This window comes from Strongylocentrotus purpuratus, unplaced genomic scaffold (assembly GCF_000002235.5).
Source record: "Strongylocentrotus purpuratus isolate Spur 01 unplaced genomic scaffold, Spur_5.0 spur5_scaffold_20, whole genome shotgun sequence".
Lineage (NCBI taxonomy): Eukaryota > Metazoa > Echinodermata > Echinoidea > Camarodonta > Strongylocentrotidae > Strongylocentrotus > Strongylocentrotus purpuratus.
Genome location: NW_022145606.1, coordinates 7,178,342 through 7,193,693, shown reverse-complemented (window position 1 = coordinate 7,193,693; position 15,352 = coordinate 7,178,342). Strand labels below are relative to the sequence as shown.

At 39.8% G+C, this 15,352-nt stretch overlaps 1 protein-coding gene across 2 annotated transcripts; it reads right to left on the bottom strand.

The window, feature by feature from the left end:
• Positions 1–474: 474 nt before the first annotated feature.
• On the bottom strand, positions 475–15,102 carry LOC581771 (sodium channel modifier 1-like). Of its 2 annotated transcripts, none has more exons than XM_030992686.1 (8): positions 15,023–15,102; positions 13,709–13,767; positions 13,114–13,184; positions 12,134–12,222; positions 11,103–11,206; positions 10,490–10,593; positions 7,757–8,743; positions 475–7,218 (listed from the first exon to the last, which is right to left on the bottom strand). In XM_030992686.1, exons 2-8 carry the CDS (start codon positions 13,757–13,759, stop codon positions 7,134–7,136), a joined length of 1,491 nt encoding a protein of 496 aa, XP_030848546.1. In that variant the 5' UTR covers positions 13,760–13,767; positions 15,023–15,102; the 3' UTR covers positions 475–7,133. The 2 variants fall into 2 exon arrangements, with proteins under 2 accessions (XP_030848546.1, XP_030848545.1); XM_030992685.1 differs by having other exon boundaries at positions 14,999–15,085.
• Positions 15,103–15,352: the final 250 nt, after the last annotated feature.

Below are 15,352 nucleotides of genomic sequence, written 5' to 3'. Positions count from 1 at the left end.
CAGTACTTATACATATTCTGGCCAGATTAGTAAATGTGTCCAGAACATTCTAAATAAGACTAAAATTACAAAAAAGGATAATAAAAATGATCAAAAATACCTTCTTGATGCAGAATAACTAGTCCAAGGCCAACATTAAAGCTTATTTTGTTGAATTTTAGGCGTTTATTCAGGACAATGCAATCCTTTTTCTAACCGTGTGTAAGTACGGTGGCTGAGAAGTGGAGGCAAGTACGCCGGCAAGTATGGCGGCCGAGAAGTGGAGGTCACGGTTAGCTAGCCGGCGCCAAAGTATGGGCACACTTGTGAACTAGCAGCGCCGTACTTACACACGGTTAGAGAAAGGATTGCATTGTCCTAAAAAAATCTAATGAATATTTATGAGGTTTCGGATAATGACCATGTGCGCATGCGTCAAGTATAACAGTTTGTATGTGCGCATGCGCCAGGTATAAAAGTTTGTAGGAAAAAAAATTTCGCTGCCTGGCAGGCGTGCGATGGCAGGGAGTGACTAGCAGGCGAGAGCTGATGGCAAAACCATCATCGTGAAATTTGTTCGGCGGGACGTCAAAGTACGACTGATGAGGAACAAGAAGAAGCTGACATCGATGGACATCCACAAACAGGTATTTCTTGATGAAGACTTGATACCTCTACGCAGTAAGATAGTGCGCGATTTGAAGAAGGACTCTAGCGTGAAAAATGTATGGACGATGGATGGTAGGATCTTCTGTAAACAAAGTCATCAACGGGGAAGGAGGAGATTAAGGTCATCGATGGCCCTGATGACCTCTGGAAGGTTGGATGGGACGAGAAGAAAGGTGGTGACCTTAATTTCTTTTTCTCTTTCTGGGACCGGCCTGGCCCCTGCCATGATGGTACACTTGAACCAAACAGGACCTTTCTTAATATTGTTACTTTAAATGCTTGTGGGAACAAAGTAAACTTAGATTATGTGTTAGATGTATTTGTTCAGGATTTTGACGTTGTATGTTTATCTGTGTAGGAATAAATGTTGTAGATAAAACTAAATGAATATTCTTACCGTTAATAATAATCTTCAGAGTTGATATCTCGAGTGTAGAAAGAAACTGGAAAGCGAATCATGAAGAGGAAGAATAGTGCAATATAGCGAAGTGATGAATCAGCATGTGGAGCGCGACTAGCTAGCTATTCTTCCTCTTCATGATTCGCTTTCCAGTTTCTTTCTACACTCGAGATATCAACTCTGAAGATTATTATTAACGGTAAGAATATTCATTTAGTTTTATCTACAACATTTATTCCTACATTGGTGACCCCGGATCTTTTTGTTCTTCTACGAGCGATGTTTTCTTTTGTGTGCATGATGACGACGACATCACCGTCAACGGAAATGCCCGACTCCGACTCCGCCGCTGCCGCGATGGCACCGGGCAGTACCGGGCCAGCTGTTACTGCTTTTGGACTCAAGTTACCACCGTACTGGCCGGGCGACCCGGCACTCTGGTTCGCCCAGGTTGAGGCGCAGTTTTTGACGCGGGCTATTACGCGACAAGAGACAAAATTTGCCCACGTCATTAGCTCTTTACAGCCTGAAGTAGCACAAGAGGTCAGGGACTTCATCATTGCCCCCCCTGCTAAGGATCGCTATGACAAACTGAAATCTGAACTCGTCAAACGAACCGGCGTTTCCGAACAGAAGCGAATTCACCAGCTTCTCAATGCGGAAGAGTTAGGTGACCGCAAGCCTACTCAACTTCTTCGTCGCATGCGACAACTACTAGGAGAATCTACATTGGAGGAAGGGATTTTGAAGCAACTGTTTCTACAACGCCTACCGAATAATGTATGACATGAGTTGGTCACGTGAAAGATTGCACACGTGTACAATGCACGTTACGTAATTGTATTAATGTACATGTAGTAGTAACATGAATGAGGCCTTCGAGCATGACCTTGTGGAATGTCAAAGTCAATATCAGTGAGTCATTGTTGCATGTATTAAGTCAGATTTATAGTGAAGAAGGCATTGTTTGTTTATGCAAGAAGTCAGTTTATGCAAGATGACTTATTCGCTCCAATGCAGACCCATTCCGATTGACTTTTCATTGGCTCGTAGTAAGGCAGGAGATCGCACATTCACTGTAGCAGCAGCTAAGGAGTGGAATAAACTTCCCTCCATTGTAAAAGCTGCTCCATCAGTGGATGTGTTTTAAAAATTCCTTAAAACGTACCTTTTTCCTACTTGATTCGCTATTATTTTATTTGTTCAATGTTTTATGTTATAATTTGTTGTTTTATTGCATATGATTGTAAGCGCTGTGATATAGTGTACTATGAATAAGGTAGCTAAATGCTTAATAATATTAATAATTACTATTTGTCCTTTTTAAATTGCAGATTGAACCTTGCCTGCTTACAACAGTGAAACCAATATACAGCGGCGCATGGTCTCTTTTCTTGGGTCTTGGGCATCTGGGTTGGCACGCCACATTTAGTTTAATATCAACTTGCATGGACGTCATCCTCAATCATGAGCATAACCGCCATGGATAGCACAGATTCAGAGGTTACTTTCAAGGACCACAACAAGTCAGAGGATTCTGTAAAGATGCATGGTGTGAAGTCTGACACCACTAGGCCTGAGGATCGACTCTGTGAGTCAAAGGGGGAGCAGCACCACCTCAGCTAGTTGGAGGATTAGGGCAAAGGCCAAGAGAGCTGCCTTAGCCGCAGAAATCGCAGCTCTGAAGGAGCAACAAGAGCTTGAGCTTGAGGAAATCAAGCTAAAACAACGATCCTGATCCTGCAATACTGGGAGTTGCCAAAGAGATTCAACGTGCTCACAGATCGGGTAAGAAAAACCCAGTACAAGGCCTACCTGGGGGAGAAAGAGCTCGCCCACACCCCATGCATGTAGATTCTTCTTCTTTCCAAACTAAAGAGAAGTCAAAGAAGTGCTTGAGGGAGCTCTATAAAAGTAAGAAGTTTGATCCCAATGATTACCCGCTTTTTTGTTTCTGATGATTACTCCCGTAAAGTTCAGCAGCTCAATGTTCTTGGCATTGTTGAACATAAGCAGAGTGGCAAAAAATATGTCCCAGGAACACAACATCCAGAAGATGTCCATTTCTATTCCTGGGGGAACAGGAAATGGGAATAGGGTCAAACCAAGTCGCCAGCCCACTGCACAACTTCCTAGATAGAAGGCTGTCTGAAGATCTGACAATAAAGAAAGTGCAGTACGTCAGCGACAAGAGTGTCAGTCAAAATAAAAACAGTACTGATCTTGGCATTCTGACAAAGCTTGCAGTGGAACAACGGTCAAGATGGAGCATATATTCCCAGTGAGACACTTGTTCATACAATACATACAATTCTGTAGCATTTACACTCAGTATTGACTGTAAAAAGTTTCTGCCAAAAGGCGCTATATCTTTGATTTCTGCCAAAAAGGCGTTAAATCCGGGAAAAAAAAAAGAAATATGACAATGATATAAAATACATGCCGTACACAAGATTTTTTTAACTTGCAATTTTATGTCCTATATTTGAACGGTACTTAAAAATCTTGCCGGAAAAAAAGTGAGCCGCCTGCAATCAATGGGCACAAAGTCGAGAATCCTTGTGGAAGGAAGACATCTTGCTGTTGTGGAGGTAGCCACTGCTCTCAATGCCTGTCGCCCATGGAGATGGGAAATCTAAATTCCATCGCAAGTACCAAAACTACCAAATTACTCGCCCCGATGGATCGTCCCGCTCAGTAGGACTTACAGAGAGGGCAGCTGGTGATACGTCTGCTGTATTTGACAGCTTTACAGAGAGGGTAAAAGGAACTTGCCCAAAGTATCGCCACAGATGACAACCCACCTGAAATAATAAACAAACAGATAATTTCCACGATCAAATCAACTATGATCGATCAAGGGCCGACAGTGCCGCAATCCAGCGAAAAACTATGTACACTAAAAGAAGAACTACTACCACACATCGTATCAAATTGGAAGCAACTTATACATGTAGCTGATGAACACGCAATTTGCAAACATTTTGTGACTTTCTACTTCAAACTGCATCTCATTATTAACTTTGCCGAGGAAGTTGACAAAATTATGAAAGCCTATGAGGACATTGCAGGGAGGAGGGAAGGGAGTACACACACTCAAAACATCAGAATCGGATGCCCGCCGCATAGTAAGAACAGCAAGCAAGGCATTTCATCATTGGGGTGCGACTAAATCTGGCGTAGAAGACATCTTCACTGCCTATATAACCATTGAGTACGATACCTCAAACCATCTAGTGGACTACATCAGGAACCGGGCTATCATCTTGTTTGAAGGGGCATCAGGCACACACTTTCACCTATCACACATATCAAGTTTAGTTTCCTTGCTTCCTGAACCAAACAATCTCTTGAAGGCTGTTGCAGAAGATGCCGAAGATAGAATAGTTTGTGCTGAAGTCCGAGCCCCTGGCATCACACAAAAGATCATTACCGAACCACTTGGCATGCTGTGAAGACTGTTCCCAATATCCTTGCTCTCAACTCCAGGCTCCATGAGCTACAACAAAAATTAATTGAGTGGAAGGAGGATGCCAAAACCCAGAACCGATTTAAAAAACAAACCTTCATTCAACTCACTACCCATACTTAATACCAAATGTTCCGCCTCACTATCCATTTTTAAACAAAATGTCCGTGAAATTCAAGTGGGCTAATTGACTTCTTCTATTTTGCGATCGCTTACATGAAGTATTCCTACCACCCTCTCACTCTCTCTTTCTCTCTTTCCTTTTTCCTCTTTCCTCTAATTTCCTATTTGTGTTAAATGTTTTATAGTTTGTTTGTATTATGTTTTTATTGTATATTATGTGTATTTTTATGTGTATTGTAAGATATTTGAAATGTGATTTGTTTGTTACAGCAGGGCTCCCTTGGAAAGCAGGCCTTGCAGCTTGAATGGGACCACCCTTCTTTTATAAAGAAGACATGAATAAATAAATAAATAAATCAATCAATAAATTCCTATGCTTGATGGATCTTCGGCATTGAGCACTGTTCCTGCGGTAGCAGATGAACTGCATGACAGACTCTTTGAGAATGATCCAGATCCAGAGAAACATGCCATGAACATACAAGCACTTGAATTAATTATGTGTGGACTCCTGCAAATTATTGAGCGCCAGTGCCAAATAATTTACGAGGCAGGAAGTTCTGGGAGCCAGAAGAGGCCACCAAGAGAGCATTTTAGAATGCGCCAAGCACCAATATGATTAGTGAACTTGACTTTGCCATTCTAGTAAGGTAGAAACCTTCAGCCTGAGTAGCAAGTTTGGAAGCACTAAGTATGTGGATGAACAACAAAACCTCCACATGGAGTCATGAACTACCAGAAGGAAAGTGAGCAGAGCTCATGAATGATGCCAGATCTCTACCTCCAACAGCAGTTCTGCCAACTCAGGACCTCCAAAATGATCCTTAGATATAGGGAACCAATGCCATCTCAACCAAGCCAAAAGATTGCTATTCCTCCTGGAACAGATTAAGGAGAGGATTAGCTTGGATCCAGTGGAACTGTTCGACGCATCATAGGAAAATGTGTCCAATGCAAGAAGAGAAATGCTCCAAGAGGGAAACAAATGAGGGCTGACATGCCTTAAGAAAGAGTTACACCGGACAAGCCGCCATTCACCTACACTGGGGTTGACTACTTTGGACCTTCCTACGTCAAGCAAGGCCGGAGTCAGCCCAAGAGGTATGGCTGTGTATTCACATGTCTGACGACTAGGGCCGTACACCTGGAAAAAGCCAACTCCCTGGATACAGACTCATTCATCAACGCTCTAAGGAGATTTGTGAATCACAGAGGACTGCCTGAGAAAATATTCAGCTACAATGGCACAAACTTTAGAGCTGGACATAAATAACTCAAGCAGAGCCTAGCAAAGCTCATCGCAGCTAAGGTTGGACAAACTCAATATCTGGCTGGTCAGTTCTGGAGGCATTGGACAAAGGAATATCTTCCCTTACTTCACAAACGCCAAAGGTGGCTTAACCCACAAAGAAACTTCCAGACTGACAACCTTGTACTTGTGGCTGACAGTGCTGCTCTTCGTGGGCACTGGCCATTAGAACGAGTAACCGTGACCTACATGTACCCAGACAGACATGGACTAGATCGACAAGTTGAAGTTAGGATAGGGTCAATATATTATATACGACCAATCTCTAAACTCTGTCTGTAAGAGGGCGATAGTTAGGTTACAAATGACATATGACCTCCGCTAAGACTAAAGACCCAGGAACCATCCCATCTTACATGTAACAATTATTGTAAGATATAATATCAATGATGTGATATTTTATGTTTATCGTGTTTAATTGTTATGTTTATGTTTATCGTTATGTATGGTATATTGTATATTAATGCCGCTTTACATGTTTCTTATTTTAGTGAAGTGAGTCACTGGTGGTTGCCTAGTTTGGTAATGCCCTTCTACAGAGGCAGGGTAAAGAGTAAACAAACTTGACTTCAAACTTGACCTTTTTGCTCCTAGTTTCGATGAAGGTCAGTAGAAGGTACGAGTCATAGGGGCGAGGCATCACCCAAAGAATAAAACAAGAGAAAGTAGATTCAGAAGTTGCAGTATATTGAGAAGAAAGCAGTCGAGGAATAGTATTCCTCCCCGTAAATTGTGTACATCCCCAGGATTGCAAATAGTTGGTATAAAGCTAAAATTGCATTATTTTCAAAGTTTATATCTGTGATGTCACTTATACTATAATACTTGGTTCAATTACTCCTTCATATATTTGTATTTCAAGCTCAAAGTATAGTGATGGAATTTGACACTTAATGATATTTCCTTTAAAAAAATCCCTACTCAAGCTTTCCAGTGATATTGCTGCTTCGAACCTTGGACATCACAATTAACAGCACACCTGTAGATTCTATTGTGCAACATTAGAAGCTGCTTGGAATAATGTGTTGCCAATTTGGACTCCAGCTCTTAAAACTCCTTGGTTAAAATGGGTGAAAAATATCGTTTATCCTAAACCAGCCTGCCAATGGACTCATTCGTTCTGTCTTGTATCTTTTTTTTTAATAATCATCTCTGTTGCAAAACTTTATACCCTTTATCTTCTCTTATGTTGGTGGTTCTTCGTCAGAGTCAAACTCTACATCCTGACCTTTGACCCAGTCACCTCCATTGTCTTGAACCCAGCCAGCACTGTAAGGTAGAAGAAAAAAGAAATAAAAAAATGAGTAAGTAAATGAGGGAATTTCAATGATCATTACATTTCTGAACAAGTTTACGTATAGCATACCCCACTGCCCAAATCCACAAGTCATCCATATCCTAACCCAATGAGGACCCCTGAGAAAAAAATTCAGTATCCTTTTTGACTATTTTCTCTAAGAAAGGAAATGGAGCACATGTCAAATCAATGGTGTGGTGTCTGAGGGGTGTTTTTTCAAATACTAAGATTGACTTTAAGTTGGGCTTAACTATGGCAGGCTGTTCATGCCACTGTTTGCTCTTACCATTTACTGGCATCGGTCTCTAAAGGGACGTACAAATCATGGTCGCAAATCTACAGAATTAACATTTGTTGATAATTCATTATTGAAGGGAAACACTAAAGATCATAATGGTGAGAGCAAACAGTGGCATGAACGGCCTGCCATAATTAGGTCCAACCTAAAGCAGATCTTAGTCTTTGTGAAACATCCCCTAGGTCACGTAGGTAGATAGAGGGTTTATTCACCTGGTAAGCTCTAAATATCTCTGTAGTTCTTTCTTCTTTTCATCTGTCAACATAGACTTGCCCTTCTGTTGTGTCTTCTTTAGTAGTCTTTGTTTAGTCCTTTCTTCCTCCACTCTAGCCCCTTGTCCACACTGTGGTAAACCCTTGACATCCTGATACTCCTGTGAAGCGCTTTGTCCTAGGTGTGGGAAACACTGCGGGATGCCCCACACTGTGGGATGCTCCTGTGAAGCCCTTTGTCCACACTGCTGGAAACCCCTCACATCCTGTGAAGCCTCTCTCATCTGTCCATTCATTCTAGAATCCTGTTGCTTGTTACCATACAATGGATGCTTCTGAGGAACCCTTCCTGACATCCACTTCATGTTGTTATCTTCTGCAACACTATGCTTTAGTTCATTTGCGATAGAGGCACTTGTTTTGTTTGAGGTAGCCTTGTTATCCACACATGTATTCTCTGTATTTTGAAACTCTCTGATGAATTTGATGCTTGAGCGCTCAACCTCTTCTCCATGAACTGGATTTTGCATAAAAACTGATGATGCATTGTGAGGAGCTGGTGTTGAGGTTGTTTGATGCTTTTCTGAATCAGGTTCAAGACCAGGCTGTTTGGGAGGGCATGCTTTGGTGTGCATGACATTCCTCTTTGCTTTTGGTATGTATGGCTTGATTTGAATGCTTGAAACTCCTGGGACATGAGTCTGTGAGGTAGATTTAAAACCAGGCTTGATACCAGCATTTTGCGGAGCAGTAGTAGAACTTACAATGGGAGTGTGTGTATGAATATTTGAAAAGCCTGGTGTTGGAGTCTGTTGAGCTGCCAAAGAAGTCATGGTGGGTTCACTGGCATGATGTGAAAAATCTCTCTTCTGATTGGCTGAATTTAAATTCTCTGTCATCTGATTGGTTGAATTTCCTACTGGATTCTTTAAACCGACCTGCCGGGTGGATTGAAAGAAGAGCTTGTTCTTTGCCTTCTTGGAAGGTCTGTAAAAATGAAGAAAAAGGAGGGAAATATCAGTCAGGTTTGGTCAAACTTGTCACAAAATCAACAGCCACATCTTTTCTTCTTCTTTTAGTTCTTTCTTATTATAGTTCTTTTTCTTCCTTTTTTTTAAACCCTAATCCCATTGGGGGGGGGGGGGGCTTTAGGCCCCCCCCCCCTGTAAACTCCAGGGGGGTGTTTCACAAAGATCCTAAGTAGAACTTAACTCTAAGTTGGACTTAAAAATTATGGAAAGCCGTTAGCATCTTTGAAAATATTTTGTAAAAGTTATTTTGAAAGGTATAAAATGTTGATTCAAATAATTCATAGTTTCTATCATCAAGGAGATTTCATGTTCTTGACATGGAAGTTATAAAAAAGTCTAAGGTACTTGAATTTCTGCTTTTGAATATATTTCATTTTAAGGCTCCAATGGCTGTCCATAATTTTTAACTCCAACTTAGTGTTAAGTTCTACTTAGGATCTTTGTGAAACACCCCCCAGATCTGTTATAATTGTTACATTGAATTATAATTTGGATTATTTCTTTGTTAAAAGTTTATTTCAAACACTTCAGAGACAAATTCTTCTAAAATAAACAAAAACAAAAACAAATCAAAACAATAAAATACATAAGAATAAAAACAATGAAATACAAAAGAAATAAGGAAATATCCTGATTCTCGAGCTTTTCTAAAAACACAAAGATATGAAACTTCATATTTATCATCATATATATTACTATCAAAACATGGATATGAATGAACTACATCATTTGAAAGTATTTTTACAGAAAACCTGAATAAATCCTGTCATTTCTCCTGATTTCAGATGATAATCCCAATTTTTTACCAAAATTCATCAAAAATTTGCATATTCAAAATTTGAATAAATTATAAATATTTTTTTTATTTTTTAAAAACATTTTTATTCTACCCAACTTGTTTTACGACTGTGCCAATTTTCAAGTCAATTGGTCCATTATTTGCCGAGATCCGATGGGGACCCCCCCCCCCCCCCCCCCCCCCCCCCCCCCCCCCCCCAATGGACTCAAGTGATCAAAATAACCCAATGGGATTAGGGTTGAACTTCTTTTGTTCTTGTTCTTCTTGTTATTGTTCTAATCAAAGCATCAGGTCAAGGAAAGTGTGCAGGATGATGGTTGATGAAATTTTTTTTTTTTTTTCATTTTATGTCCACAATTATACAGATATTTATTTTTCATTGCAAACATACATGTAGGCATGAACGTAATATTTATGTTGACAGCCATCAGGATATTGAGTTAATGTTGAACCAGAATGATTCAATACGATTCCAACTCTCGGGCTAAGCAGACGATACATACCAATATCATTATTCTGAGTGACATCATGAAAGCATTCATAAATAGCAAATTGATATTTTAACAATAGCACAACTTTCCTCCCAGCAAAAAGAGAAAGAGGTAGACAGCTAGAGTGAATTAAAGAAAGAGAAAAGAGAGCTGGAAAGAGGGCACAATGAGAGAAAGAGAGAAAGAGGGAGAGAGTGGGAGAGAGAGGGAGAGAGAGAGTGAGTTATGTGTGAGCGAGAGAGAGAGAGAGAGGGAGAGGGGGTGGGGTGGTAGTAACTAATCTTATGTAGAGCCATACAAGTTACAATTGGGTTTGAGGAAACATAATCAAAAAAGATACATAATGCTGTTTCTCAGATACTTGGAGAGTGACATACAAATGTATGGGTACCCTATAAGAAAGTGGACTCACCCGTCAGTCTTGTGTGTATGGCATGGGTTGTAAGGAGCTTCCTTCAGCAGTGTGTGTCTTTTGGCTGCTTCCACTTTCTGCAGGAGGGGGGATGGCTCTGCTTCCTAAGAAAAAGAAAGGAAGCGTCTTAATTTTCCTATTTTCTTTTATCATTTCTTCATATTAAGTTAATTAAATTATGTTATAATAATGAAAAAGGAGCTGTATTTTGAAGAATTATTTGAATTATTTTTATATTAAATGATATCAAAATGGAAACAAAATTTTTCTTCTCAGACTCTCTTCATACATCCTTCCCCCACGCCACCCTATTTCTCCCTTTTTTGAACAAACATACCACAAATACAAATGCCTTGGACAATTCTTCTTTTACTTGTGATCTTATATTATATACATGTAGCTTATCCCCAAAATATGTATGTAGATTATCAGTTGTGTATGCAGGCACACTAAACATAGTGTTTACATCGCACTCCTGCACACTTGCATACTTTTACATATTAATGGTATTTTCAACAAGTCTGGTGTCAGCGAATCATGGAAACTGACGACCATCTTAAAGACCACTTCCAGAGTCTCCCTGGAGAATTGGCTGAAAGAAAGATCACTGTACCTCATCCCTTCCTTTCAGACTTCCTTTCTTGAGTTCTGCTTCCATTCGTCTCTTCTGAACCAGCAAAGCAAGCTCTCTCTTCTTGGCAAAGTGATTATCAGTAGCTGGAGCAAGAGGGACAAAAGGGGTAGAATGACTTGGAAAAATATATCATAAAAGTACAACATTTACAGTGAACTTATCCTTGGCATTATTATCAACCGACGAATCGGTCATATATATTACTGTATGGATTCCTCAGTTCGAAATAATGCTGGCGATATGCATTCCAGGGGCTGATCCAGGCACTTCATAAGGTATGGTAAGTGAAAACAATTGTAAAATCACATGAAAATTACATTTACAACTGTATGCATGCAATTAACTTATTATACTGAAGCATACAAAACGAATTACACATAATTTTGGCATTGGCATTCATTTTTAAAAATTCAACATGGCATCCCAAGGACTGAATTAAATGGAGTTTACAAAGTAAAATGACCCCAAAATATATATATATTTGAGTGGACGAAAAGGGGAGGGGGTGGTCAATAAAGAGAGCTGCATGCAAAGATTACCTCTTGACTAACTGATCTGTGTGTTATACAGATAGAGAAGTGAGGGGAAACTTGCTCATCTCACAAATGTTTGCCTGATCAGTTTTTGAAAGCAGTATTGGAAGCAGTTTAACTATCATGATCTCATGTATAAATGGGCCTTTTGTTTCATACCAGGGGGTGTTTCACAAAATTCCCAAGTTGAAATTATGTTGGACTTAACAATTATGGAAAACCATTAGCATCTATGAAAATACTTTGTATAAATTATTTTAAAAGACATAAAATGTTGATTCAAATTGTTCATATTTTCTGTTATCATTGAAGATTTCATGTTCTTCATGTGGAATTTATTAAAAGTCAAAAATATTTGAATTTTCACTATTGAATATATTTTATTTTAGGCTACAAATGGCTTTTCAGTCCAATTTAGAGTTAAGTTCAACTTCGGATCTATGTGAAACACCCCCCCATAGCTCAAAATTAGCCTACCATGTTGGTGCTTTTTCCCTGCTCGGTGGACACTCAGCATATCAACAGTGTCAAAGACGGGTCTATAATGACAAACCGTACAGGCATACCTAAAGTGGAAAATAAAGAGTGTTAATCCAGTGATAAAGTGTAAATTAATGAGTTCAGTCAGTATATCATTGGTGTCAAAAATAGTTGGCAAAAAACCCTGTTATTTTTTTCGTCTATTCAGTATATCACTGGTGATAAAAGGGTGTTAAATCAGAGATAAATTGTTGATCATACAGACTATCCCATGCTACTTAGATTACATGTTCCAACATGTATTGCCTAATTTTTTTTGGTTACATTCATGAGCCTAAAACAATAGTTGATTCACAATCCATAGCAACACCAGTGTTTCATCAATCTCATGTGAGGCATCATGGAAAAAAGTTGGCATTGTATTACATTTGTAGCTGTGGCTTTATGTACCCTAGATGAGATAAGGGTTTTAATCATAATTTTTAGTGGGGAAGGTTTGAATAGCTTATAATCCAGGGTATGATTGTGCGCTGACTCTAAAAATCTTATTGACCCAACTCGTGACATTTTGGTCAGTTTGGCCACTTTGGGGTTAAAACTGACCAACTGTGCAGCACTGATTGAATTAAAGATGTCAACCCGTGAGCTAAAAAAAATTGCCTGTCGCTGCTATTAGGTGGGAAAGCTGTAAATTGTGAATCTAGCTTATTGTTAGTCAGAATCAATTGATGGGTAAATTTTGACATACATGTAAGAGTTCAAAATATAGAAATGTACACTGATATCTGAACAATCTATCTCATCAAATTAATTAACAGTTGGTAATTCAATTAATAGCATCGATTGAAAGATGTTGACCTACAAGCTGACAAAGTGGCCTGTCATGGCTTGTCAGTGGGGGGGGGGGGGGGTAGGGGGGGGGGGCTGTTAATTGTGAATCAACCCTAATGTGTAGCTACTAGCTATGATGTGCTTACCTCCCACTGCGCATAAGTATTGCTTCATCATCTGGGATGTCTTTGGCCAGAAGCTCAGCCACTCGCCGTTTCTAACAATCAAAACAATTCCAAAACAATTCCAATGACAAAGATTACAGCGAGTTGAGAATGAGTAGATCGAACTGTGACATGGATGCACAATCAAACCTCAATTTATGGAGCTCCAAAAAGTGGCCCCGCTGAATCAGGGGCCAATATCTCATGTTCCATGAATTTGTTCTCCAAATTTTTCTATTCTATAAACAAGCATTGGTCAATATATCACAGCAATGTCTTGTTTTCTTTTATTAACTACAAGTAATGATATATCACAGTCCTTTGAAAGCAACATACAGTACATCTCCTAAGTCTTTTTACTTCTCAGTTGTACATTTGATGCAATTTAATTTTCTAAAAGGTAACTAAAGTTGTAACTTTCCTTTTATATATTTGATCAACATTGTGCATTGGCATTTTGTCGTTGATAACAAGTTTTATGAAACAGGGCCCAGATGCAACAAGGAGAAATGATCTTGAAATCAATCAATTTTCCTAAAGAAGAAGACAATCTGTCTAAAATGTCTAAGACACTCACCTTGAGTAGGTTTAATTGGCTGCCATCATCACCATCTCTCTTGAATGACATATTGGTATCTGCAATCAAAATAGATGGACCAGGGGGTGATATTATTAAAAAAAATGTTAGGGCCTAGACTATGTATTTGTTATTTATTTTGTTAGTGAAATTAAACTAACCAAAATCAAATCAAATCAAAATCAGAAAAGTTCATTGGCCAATGTTTGAGCAACCCGAAACCAGCAGAGCGCTGATGAAAAAAAAAACGTTGGCAAACGATCTTTTTTTTAAAAGATGCAATTTGTCTGTGTGAAATTTAAACAAGGAGACCTTGTAGCTTGTTTGGATCCGGGCTAACTCGGCCAGGACCCGTGGACAACTTGACCCCGCTGTAATAACGGTCATCTAACCCTAAAGCTGCAAAAAAAATTATCGTTACTGCAGCGGGGCCGACTTGTCCTTGGGACCGAGTTAGCCCGACTCCCCTCGTTTAAGCGGACAATCCTCATTCCTGGACCAGCATCCCTACCTATAATCTAGTCCATCTAGACGATCTAGACTCTACTGTCCAGTTTGAAATTGAATAGACCTTTACTATACCTAAGGCTAGGCTAAGTCAAGTGATTTGTATGACATTTATAAAGTTTAGATCTCAAATAAAGAACAATTCTTGAACTTTGAAGGAATATTTTATGGTTTGAGTAACAAACTGAAGAGGCAAGTGCCAAGTGAAGAGCGAGACCCACGACCGCCCCCCCCCCCCCCCCCCCCACTCAGTGTTATTTAGGGTACGCATATGCGTGTTCCAACCGACCCCCCCCCCCCCCCCTTTTCAGCAAAAGTCCGGTGTGTAAAGTCAATACGGCTCGACCTTTTTCTTCTGTATAGACCCTACAAGCCTTTTTCAGCACCCCCCCCCCCCCCTTTTCAGCAAAAGTCCAGTGTGTAAAGTCAATACGGTCGACCTTTTTCTTTTGTTACGAAAAGGACATTTTGGAAACACGCATGGGGTCCGTCCGTTCTCGGAGTTGGGGGGGGGGGGGGGGGGGACCCACGCGCCCAAGCTGAGACCAATGCAAATTGCAATGATACCCACGCCACGGACTGCAGCACTCTTCGAGCTGAGCACCTCCGCTGACGCGCCGGCAGGAGTGCCTTCTCCACACCCGCCTCGGCTCAAGCTACCACGCCGGCGCCCGATTCATGAATTGTTTTTGTTAATTTCAGGATGGCAGGAATGGTCATTAAATTTTCTTTATAACATTAAATCTCATACATTTAATTAAATTCGAATGAACTTATACTTACAATGCGTACGACAAAGCTGCTTACATAATGTCGATCTGTAGCAGAATCTGTTCTTTCGTCAGAAATCCCTCATTCGATTTTGCATCAGCAGACAAAATGATTGTCATGATATCTATCGTAGATGGGGCTAGACCGATAATGACTGAGGGATTAATCTCAACTTAGATTCTCATAAAAGACCTTTCCAAGTTTCTAGGAAAGACTGAGATTATAGCTCTATGGGTAGGCCTACGATAGTAAAGTTTTATATAGACAACAATTATATTCAAGCATAAAATATTATTATGCAACTCAGTCAGAAATTTCGAATGGCAAGTTTCATACGCAACAAAATTGCACCTCTTTAAAAAAAAT